This window comes from Eptatretus burgeri, chromosome 9 (genome assembly GCF_056783735.1).
Source record: "Eptatretus burgeri isolate ZD-2024b chromosome 9, Ebu_testis_v1, whole genome shotgun sequence".
Taxonomy (NCBI): domain Eukaryota; kingdom Metazoa; phylum Chordata; class Myxini; order Myxiniformes; family Myxinidae; genus Eptatretus; species Eptatretus burgeri.
The window spans coordinates 3,193,686-3,204,323 of NC_140969.1; the positions used below are offsets into that span (position 1 = coordinate 3,193,686).

The following is a 10,638-nucleotide window of genomic DNA, read 5'->3' on the forward strand; positions in this document are numbered from 1 at the left end:
AAAAGTCCGACGAGGTGAAATGAAACCATCCTTTTTAACCCTGAACATGAACCGTTCACCTTGAACATGAAATCCCCTTATTTTACAAGTACCGGTTCATTGAGATATTAAAAATAATATATTATGGACGTAAAACAATAACAATGGAAAATAACGTCCGAGGTTTTGTTTCTGATACAAGATGAAAATAAGACTTTTGCCTCATGATGATCCACCGGATATACGATGTCGGCTGAACGACAACCACTTCGACTCTGTAAATGGTATTTAAACCTCGTTAAAGGGACGAAACGGTTCGAACTTTTAAAATGTGCCACAACTTGTCAGCACCTGCCAAGTGTTTAACTAAGTGGCCTATATAGAGCCGTAAACGGCGTTTTAACTTAGAAGAAGAAGTAGTAAATAGAAAGAGAGGAGGAAGAAGAAGAAGAAGAAGAAGAAGAAGAAGTAGTAAATAGAAAGAGAGGAGGAAGAAGAAGAAGAAGAAGAAGAAGAAGAAGTAGTAAATAGAAAGAGAGGAGGAAGAAGAAGAAGAAAAAGAAGAAGAAGAAGAAGAAGAAGAAGAAGAAAAAGAAGAAAAAGAAGAAGAAGAAGAAGAAGAAGAAGAAGAAGAAGAAGAAGAAGAAGAAGAAGAAGAAGAAGAAGAAGAAGAAGAAGATAATGACCACGATAACACTTCCGCCGGTCGTGTTTCGCACTTCCGGTGCCCATTGATCCTTCTGCTTATTCGGTTTGTTGTCGCTTTCTTCTTCTTGATATATTTAAAAGACGCAAAAATTTCATTTCCTTCATATTACCGAACTCTTACATTATTATTATTATTATTATTATTATTATTTTAACTTGTAACTGGATTGATAACTGAGCTGTTCCTCGGCCTTCCGGAGTAAGTGGGTCGTTTCGATGATTTGGATGTGCAAGTTTATTACCGACGTGTTGTTTGGCCTTGCGGTTCAGAGCTTGAGGTACGTGATTGTGTCCGTAGGTGTCAACGAGAGCCATGTCCGCCCGGCGCCGGCACGCTGTCCCTCCGAGCAGCTGTGAGGGGGTGTGTGTGGGTCCGGTACACACGGTACACACCCACACGGTGACGGACAAGGCATCACGAAGCCGGGCCGACTGCTCCCTTCGCAGCCCTGTGTTCCTCACAGAGAGAACGACGTGTGGTCGAGACCGGACTCACGAGTTCCTGTCTGTGTGTAAATCCTTCAACAAACAACACGTACGTATTTGTCTTGGGTTCATCGAGTAACACGAAACTGGGAAAAGGGAAAGATCATCTTTTGTCTTGATGATCATGATCATGATCATGATCATGATGATTTGAGCTCGTATATCATTTGAATTCTGACGAGGGTGTGCTCGTCATTTCTTCTGTCACACACCTAATCATTTCTTCCTTGTCACACACCCAATCATTTCTTCCTTGTCACACACCCAATCATTTCTTCCTTGTCACACACCCAATCATTTCTTTCTTGTCACACACCCAATCATTTCTTTCTTGTCACACACCCAATCATTTCTTCCTTGTCACACACCTCATCATTTCTTCCATCACACACGTAATCATTTCTTCCTTGTCACACACCCAATCATTTCTTCCTTGTCACACACCCAATCATTTCTTTCTTGTCACACACCCAATCATTTCTTCCTTGTCACACACCTCATCATTTCTTCCATCACACACGTAATCATTTCTTCCTTGTCACACACCTGGAGTTTGCTGGAGATGGCAAAACGTGACGGTGAAAGATCTGGGCAATTCCGCAGTTAGTAACGTTACATTTTAGGGACATTCTCATTATTTAGATAAGAGTCCTTTCTCTATCTGTGGATGTAAAGTCTCATTAATGTCACCAGAGATCAACCTAGTCTAGACGTAGAACAGAGCAAAGAATGAAATCATTTCATGAAACATTCTAGAAGAAAGAACTGCTTTTAATGCCGGTTAGTAACGTCCTTTTTTTGTAACGTTACTAACCGGCATTAAAAGCAGTTCTTTCTTCTAGAATGTTTCATGAAATGATTTCATTCTTTGCTCTGTTCTACGTCTAGACTAGGTTGATCTCTGGTGACATTAATGAGACTTTACATCCACAGATAGAGAAAGGACTCTTATCTAAATAATGAGAATGTCCCTAAAATGTAACGTTACTAACTGCGGAATTGCCCATCTACATTGGCCGCAGCTCGTCCGGCTGGTAGAAACGGAGAGTCAGAGGTGCAGGTGGACATCCGGCTTCCACACACTTAGAGTCTAATGATTCTTCCCTTCCCTTCCACTCTGGAGCGGGTATCTCAAAGGAAAGGATATTCGTGATCCCCCTTCCGACAACATAGACGGTAATCGTAGCGATGCTGGAGAAAGGCTCTGTGAGGTTCATCATTTCATCATCCGTGTTGAGATGCAGCATGACTTGCCCCCATTTTAGCCGCTGCGTGGATCGTAACGGGAACATCGATGAGCAGAGGTCTTTGTAACCTTCCATAAGCAAAGACTGAAGATATTATTCCATGAACACTTCCTGGACTTGAGGATCGATTGCACGTGCCTGTTTAAAAACCGATAGCTCGACATTTCAATGTTGGAGTGAGTTCCACCCAGCGTGGAATTTCTCTCCACCACGGCACTTTGGTCACCCGAGGATGCAAATCATCAAACTCTGTACACTTCACCTGATGGGGGGATTTCGATTGAGTTTTTCATTCACTCCATTCTCTTCTGCCAATAAAATTACCCTTTTATTAAGTTTCCTCCTCCTCCTCCCTCCTCCTCCTCCTCCTCCTCCTCCTCCCTCATCCTGCATCTTTCTTCTCCTGACCCTCGATCCGATCACTTTGGGGTTTATGTTAGCACATTTCCGGCCGAATACTTCCTGGGTAGTGACTTGCTGCTGCCCCTTCATGCCTCGATTCTCTTGCCAGTGTTCCAGGCTAATTCCAAGTTGCCCAAGAGTCGAACGCAGATGGGATCACTGTTCATCCCAGTTTGATTCGTGTCACTTTGTTTTTTCAGAATGGCTTGCAAGAGATTCGTTCTCCATGTCTCTCTTCCCAGAAAGAAAGCCCCTTTTCATCTCTGGCAAAGTGAGTCGCCCTCCTTTGCACACAATTGTCACAAGTCTTGATCATGTAAGTACATTTTGCTCTGCGCTGTGTGTTCTACATGAGGCTGTTGTGGCATATTCCTCCTTGACTTGGTGCCGTGCCTGCTTTTCAGCACACCCAAATCACTGATGATGATCGCTGTAGATTCGTGCTTTGTTTGCTGCTCCAGGTCAATGCTTAATGCATCAAAAAAACGAAATGATCATGTATATTCCACCTCTGGTAATTGGATAAAAGGTGATTACTCGCCGCTTTTTGTTTTAACTGGAGTCCGACACAGGATGGTACAGAGGTCGCACGCTTAATAACCTCAAGCTTTCTAATCTGGGTTCATTTCCGGACCCTGCTATAAACTGTAGGATCGGTGTTTCGTGTGTGGTGCGTTCCATCGCGAAATGCACTGCTCATCGGTTGCGCATTTAAGCTGGGTGTCCTGCGTCCTAACAGAGTTTAAAAAAAAGACATCTAGGGTGTCTCTTTTTTTTTTTTGTTTTTGAAGAATCCGTAATTTATCACCCGCAACCTGAACAAATTACAACTTCCTGCCTAAATTGTCCAGTCGAAGTCCGAACCATCAACCTGCGATGTTATGGGTTGAGCCATCCCTTAGATTGCACTATGTCACACCACCTTGTGATGCCTTGCTGTTCTTCTTCCTTAATATTATATTTTGTTTAAATATGATCACCACGTTCGAGCACATCAACAAATATTGAGTGAAGGAAAGTGGTACTTACATGATGTGAGCTCTAAATCCTAACTATAATTCACGGATCGGTGTTTGTGTGTTTGTTTGTTGCGCTACTCCTCCGACAGTTGTTGGCCGATTACATCCAGACTTGCTGCATAGGATCAGCATGACCCCACTTAATGTATAGGGGTGTTTTTTTATCTTTGCCGGTGGTCTTGGGGGGCAGCGGGGGGGGGAGTGAAGAGGGGAAGTAAATTCTCTATGTAAATGTGTATCGTGTAGCACCCCCTCCAGGTGGGGGAGGGCATTACAAGTCCAGTATTCCTGTCACACGTTTTCCAGTACAGTGAGGTGTTTTGAATTACAAGCAGTATGTATGTTTTTACTTCATGCACGTAACTCTGGTTATTTATTTTCCTATACAGAGCTGTCACTTGTTTATACACCGCCCAAATATAGCTATGCATCAGAAGAACGTGTTACATGTTTGGAACAAGATCGCCCATAGAGTTGGTACTCTGCTAGTATTACGTCATGAAACGAAGTCAAAAAAATGACGTTATTATGCCCACACTTTTTTTGAAAAAAGCTGAGGGATATTGTAATCGGCTCCCTCAGTCAGTCAGTCAGTCTGTCTGTCCATCATGGTATCTCCTAAACGGTTGTGCAGAAATTCACCAAACTTTGTAATTATGATCACCACATGGCACGACGGTGCAAGAGCAGTTTGCTTGCCACAGGGGTCAAAACGGGAAATATTTTTAACTCAAATTTTGATATTCCTGGTGGAACTTTGTGCCATCTTTGTACTCTGCTTTCGGAGGGAAGCGTGCGGAGTGGATTTGTGATGGCGTGTCGTCGACTTCACTCGAGTTTGTCTTTGGGAGACGTTGTGCTGCACTGTTTTTGAGGAAAGCAATTTGTCGGTAAACATTTGAAAATCCAAAACTCCCGGTCAAGCTGTTTTCCATTCTCCTTCCGCTGCTATGAAGAACGTCGTTCCACGTTGAAAATGGCGTCACGTGTGTTCCAATTCGTATTTTAAATCCTTTTCTACAATCCATCATTTTTATTTTTTGCCCACGACCAAACTCGAGCATTCCAAACTTTTAGATGCTTCTTCCAGTCGCTCCCTTTTCCCTCTTAACCGTACCGCTTCCTGCAAGGTTCTCCCGGTGTATTGTCCCCCACACGTGATTCCTACCGGACATTGCTCGTAACATTGATTATGCCACACCGGTGATGATGTGTTTTGTGTTGAATGCTTTGTTTTGTACAAATGGTGAAACCGCAATGCCTTATTTGACCGTGTTTAATCACCAGACAGATTGGAAGAGACCTGTGTAAAACATCTTCCAAGTTGGAGAAATTGGAGCTGTGTGAGTTCTCGTGTTGGAATTATTTTTCGTCTCTTTCTTACTTTTTATCATCGTGACTTGTACTCGAACGTGTGTTTTTACTTTCATAACTGATGGTTAGACCAAGAGGCAAGAAGGATATCTGGTGTTCTTGATTTAAAAGCTGTATGTTTGGGCATGTGCCCCCATCATCGATTATTCTTCCGCATTACTTACAGAGCTTTAGCGGTTAAATAAGGGGTGCAGCGAAGGGATGCATAAGACATCTAATTCATTTGGTTGAATAAAAGTTGCATTTGTTTTCTGAAATGATGAAGTGCATATGATTTTTTTTAACTGGAGAAATGTGCTTTGCAGTGGCTAAGGATGCATCCTTTGTTGAAGAGAAGGCCCTGGAAATAGATCAGCTGACGTCCATTATTAAACAGGTTGGAAACTATGCTCGTGTCGGTTGCATGCAAACTGATGGTGACTGCTTCCAGCATTACTAGCACAGACTTAAAAAGTGCGTTTTGACATCTTTTTCAGGACATTGGCAGTTTGAACAAGCAGATAGTGGGGCTCCAGGACTCGCTGAAATTGATGAAAGTGCGAATGGGAAGACACGCTTGGTCTCATCGCAATGCCGTCGTGGTCATTCTACAGGTACGACGCCATTTGCATCAGGTCCGGCGATACATCAATTTTACGGGTATACCAGTATAATTTTTCCATTGATTTGATATACCGGTATTTGAACTCTGAATATACCGTTGTACTGAAAATAAATAAATAAATAAACAAATAAATATTTTTTTAAAAAGACGGTAAATCATCAACAAATCGCAGGAAGGTGTTTACAATCTTCAAATACCGAACATGATTTAAAAACCTTTGTTGCACTCGTGTCTCAGCTGAACATTGAACAGTGAAACGTATGATGTCAAGATGTACCAAGAGGTAAATACAGCAGGTTTTAACTTTTAACCCTCAGCACCTGAGCACTGCACAAGCAAGCATGTTTTTCTTTGCCCTCGTGGCAGTTTTTAAAGCTATTGCCAATTGATTATTATTTCTATTGTTACGAATTTTGCCCGCCCGGCGTGCGATCGGCCACGTAACTCAAATCGCGACGCGTCGCCCACCGGAACGGACAATTCAGTCGTGACCCTCTTGGAACTACCGCCAAGGAGCTAGCCACAGCTGGGGGTTTAACCTCACCACAACCCAGTCCGCATTCTACCCGCGCGAAATAGGGTGAATCACCGAATGTCGATATACCTAAGTACCCGCGCGGGTAGCGTACCGAGGAGTTGTACCACGCCGCAGGTCGACTCCGGACACGAACCACTTAAGCGGCTCGTTCCGTGCTAAGGGGATAACCGAGCGGAGTTATCTCCGACCTCGACGGTTCAGATTATTTACTGGGTGTCTAAACCCACTACCAATCCCTTAAGTGATGCAAGATGGCACTTCCAATGGGGAAAGGACGCAACAAATGGGATACGTTTCACACAAGCACATTTATTTCAATTACACACACAACACAAGCAAGGAATCATGCAATATAGAATGCAAAAGCAATACGACCGACTATAATTATTATTTACAAGCACTTACACAGTTTCTACTTGGCAGGACACGGCGCCACAGCATGCATACAAAACAAAGAAAGACCTCCCTCACAGGCAAGGGGGTAGACGAGGTCCGTAGACCTTTATGGTCGCGGGCCGTGGATGACCGAAAAGGCCCATGAGACCGGAGGGTCTTACCCGCACCCTCATGGTGCGACGGTGGGCAGGTCGTGACGTCTCGTCCCCACGGCAACTAGCGTAGCCGTGCCTGATCTCGGGCCTTGCAATGGTGGGCAGGTCGTGACGCCTTCTCCCCACGGCCACGAGGACAAGACTTCCACCCGACTGCCCCAAGTCTGTCTACGACGAAGACTTGGACCACGACAGACTTGGACCAAGACCACGACGACCAAGACTTCCACACGACTGCCCCAAGTCTCTGCTATCCGCCCTCTTTTCCAGGCGCTCCTCTTGCCCTTTTATTTCTCCTGCGCCCGCCCGCCCTTCGCGGCGCGTGGGTGGGGGGGGGGAAAGAACATTCCAGAGAAATTGGGGCGGGAGTTGGTTTCTAACCGTCAAACTTGTTTACCGGAGGAGAAATTGGGGTGGGGCTGGTTTCGTTGCTCCTTAAGTGGCGTTCTGGTGTGGATGGCGTGGTTGTTGAGATGGCGTGGTTGTTGAAATGGCGTGGTTGTTCCAAAATAACGACAGGTAAAGAAAAATGGCTAACTCAAAGCGTCGCAGCCCGGATGAATCGCACATATTCCCTCTAAACAACGGGTGTGGACTAACTACACATGAACTTATCGATATATCTAACCTGAGGACCTTTCTGGTGTATTGCAAATTTCCAGCCGTAACAATATGAATACGGTGTGCTTTGGAAAGCTTGTGGCGATTACTGACATGGTGATCCGTGATAGTCATGCAGTACGATAGTCATACCAGTATGAACCGGTACAGTGATCCGCGATAGTCATACTGACATGGCGATCCATGACAGCGATGGATCCCGACCTGTGCTGATCACCAATACTGATCTCGCTTTAAAACAAAACCATTTTTAATGCAAGTTGAAGTTGTAAGTAAAATAACCATTCTCGTTCTCATCATGGGGGAAGAGGCCCCTTGTGGGAATACTTTGAAAAACCACCGTGTGTCGATGATGTGCACATCATATATGAACACTTAATGGACCATTGGACCATTGGGTGTTTTTGGAACTTGCGTGTAAAAATGTTTTTTTTAATTACTTTCTTTTAATGCCGGTATATCGGCAAAAATCGATATCGATGGAGCCTACATTTGCATGACTCCTTTCTGCACTGCATGGAAGAGCAAATGTCTTTAAGTTGTCATTTTATTGGTAGATTTGTCTCTCATCTTGTTGAATATGATGATTGTGCTATTTGTGTTCACAACAGTCAAAGCTTGCAAGCATGTCCAGCGAATGCAAATCTCTCCTGGAAATGAGAACGGAAGTAAGGAAGAGTCTTGCACTTTTGGGTTTGGGTTAGGGTTACGTTTCATGATTATCTTTTGCAGTTTGAAAATCCTGTCCATTTAATAATGAGTGCGAGCTGGGCAAAAGGCTTGATGTAAGCTTGCACTGGAATGGCATTCGGTAGAGCGCATACCTCTACCAGGCTGAACAGTTTACAATTTGTATCGCACTGATGGGCTGGATCTGGATCCCGACCTGAACCAAAATTGAATCGGCTTGTTCTTGTCACCTACGCAGCTCATCCACCAAGTTTTGTCATCATCTCTGCACAACTTTTCGAAATATTGTGCTATACTGTATATCGTTTTTGGTCCTTTCTCTCAATGGTGAAGAATCGCTTGAAGATTTAAAAAAAATTCTTATTTACAGATCCGGATCTTCACCAAAATCGAATCTATTCGTCCTTGTCACACACCCAACCCGTTCGTCACGTTTCGTCCGAATCCTTCGGTAACTTTTTGACATGTCCTGCTCACGGACAAACAAACGGGGGTGAAAATATAATCTCCGTCCACCTTCCTTGGTGGAGGTAGTGAAAATGCAAATCACAAGTTTGACCCCGGGCTCAATTGCGATATTCAAATTTAGCGCAACACTTTCGTTGGTGTGTGACAACGTTTTGGAGGTAATCTACAAACAAAAGAACGGTTTGTTTCGTGCTCTCTGGAGGCTTTCTCCACCGCATCCTTCACACCAGCTAGGCGACGACCTTAAAACCCTCTGATGAAGAATTATTATTATTATCAGTATTATTGTTATTATTATTATTTTTAATGCTGGAATGTCACACCCAAGAAGTGCCACTGATTCAGCGGTCACAGGTCACATGTACACCCACTGTTCTCATTTGTTCAGGCCTCGCTACGACCACCATTCGATTAATATGTTTACGAATATGCACTCCAGTCTTCACAGTCTATAACTTTGTAAGTGTACGCAGTGTTTATGGGGTTTAATGATGCAATCCATTTTATAATCATTTGCAGCCGTTTACAGCAAAGGAACGAACAAGAAGAGGACGTCGTGCAGAGCACGATACTTGCAAAATCCATAAAACAAATTTGACCTCAAAAATAATTGGCTGGTTGAATTCATGGACGTGAAATCTAAATAGTCTTCAAATTTCACGTCAATCGGATGAAAATTGAGGATTTTAGAAATACCACCTTAGTTGTTGACCTTTTGACTTCAAAAACAATAGGCTTCTTCCTCATGACAAACTCTACCATGTGGTGAAGTTTCGTGAAGATCGGTTTAAAATTGTGACCTGTCGGCAGAATAACAAAATCAACTAACTGATACACTTGAAAAATCTTTGATTTTGCAATTAACAAGAGAAATGGCAGCAAAAGCTTACATGGTAATGTAAATTGAATTGTGTCCATTAGGTTTGCCTGGCCTGTTTTATTAGGTTTGTTCATGTGATCTGTTATCATTTTGTACTCTTCTCTGATGACTGCTTTTAATTCTGTTTTATTTTTATTTACTTAAAGAATTTGAAGCGAGAACAACACAGAAAAGAACAGTTTCTCAGTCATTCCAGCCTGGCTGCATCCCCTGCTGCTGATTACAGGCATGGTATGTTTGATCACATAAACCCATACCCACTGTACTATTTCACTCGGTTCATGAAGGCCTCACTTATTGCAATAACGGTACTTGTATTGTTATGGCCCGGGGTTCGAGGTTCACCATGAGGGGAAGCACTCGAGTTCCTCCAGAACACCTGGTCCTGAGGCCACCAGATGCAGATAACTCCATGGCCTTGGGTTGTTAAGCGACCACGAACGCTGGTTGGTACTTCCAATCCTGGCAGGGTGTCACCACTTTGTGTGGTTACCTTACCCAGTCGCTGAGTAGGGGGAAGGAGGAGGAAAACTGAGGGTGTCTGCGGTGTGTGGTTGGAGGAGGTGCGAAATGAGGTTGTGATGTGAATGTGATGAGCCGATGATGTGCAAAGATGAAACTGTGACAGATGTGGATCAGTGGGCCCTGGTAATCGTTGATGCTCTTTTTTTTAATGAGCGTGCGTCCACAGTAGACGAGACGGAAAAGAAAAAAAGAGAGGCTTAATGTGTTGGGAGGTCTATAGGTGTTAACGCCACTGGTCGAATAACTGCGCTCAGCTTGGCGCCTGATCCCTTCGTTCGTCCAGCGCTTCACTCCGTGCACTCCGTTCCAGCCCGTTCGCTCAATTTCACCGCTCTGGCTAGCTTCATTTCTTGAACCATGAATTGCCCAATAATGCACAAAACCCGCCTGTGCGGAACGGCCGATGCTTTTATATTCCTCTGGTGGGGGAGGAGTTTGGTTTTGGACCAGCCAGAGTGATAGGTGTTTTCCAGCGCCCCCATTGGTGCGTGGACGATTACCAAAGCGCTGGCCCCACCCATGCGAGGGTTCGGGAGTGAAAATGGC

The 10,638-nt window shown here is 44.1% G+C and overlaps 1 protein-coding gene and 1 long non-coding RNA gene across 4 annotated transcripts in view; one reads left to right on the forward strand and one right to left on the reverse strand.

Annotated features, from left to right (window-relative positions):
* The first annotated feature begins 592 nt into the window (after positions 1-592).
* Positions 593-10,638, forward strand: part of LOC147019443 (syntaxin-5-like) — a 39,042-nt gene continuing 28,996 nt past the window's right edge. For 2 of the 3 annotated variants that reach the window (XM_085893954.1, XM_085893956.1), the window contains exons 1-8: positions 593-730; positions 986-1,222; positions 3,023-3,093; positions 5,129-5,184; positions 5,521-5,591; positions 5,692-5,808; positions 8,141-8,197; positions 9,714-9,798. In XM_085893954.1, the coding sequence (XP_085750080.1) occupies positions 1,001-1,222; positions 3,023-3,093; positions 5,129-5,184; positions 5,521-5,591; positions 5,692-5,808; positions 8,141-8,197; positions 9,714-9,798 (679 nt within the window). In that variant the 5' untranslated portion in view covers positions 593-730; positions 986-1,000. Of the gene's footprint in view, positions 731-840; positions 887-985; positions 1,223-3,022; positions 3,094-5,128; positions 5,185-5,520; positions 5,592-5,691; positions 5,809-8,140; positions 8,198-9,713; positions 9,799-10,638 lie in introns of those variants that run through there. The other variant, XM_085893955.1, reaches the window with a different exon arrangement.
* LOC147019444 (uncharacterized) overlaps positions 5,896-10,638 on the reverse strand; it is a 58,913-nt gene continuing 54,170 nt past the window's right edge. Inside the window, exon 3 of the long non-coding RNA XR_015061414.1 lies at positions 5,896-9,487. This is a non-coding gene — a long non-coding RNA (uncharacterized LOC147019444). The remainder of the gene's footprint in view (positions 9,488-10,638) is intronic.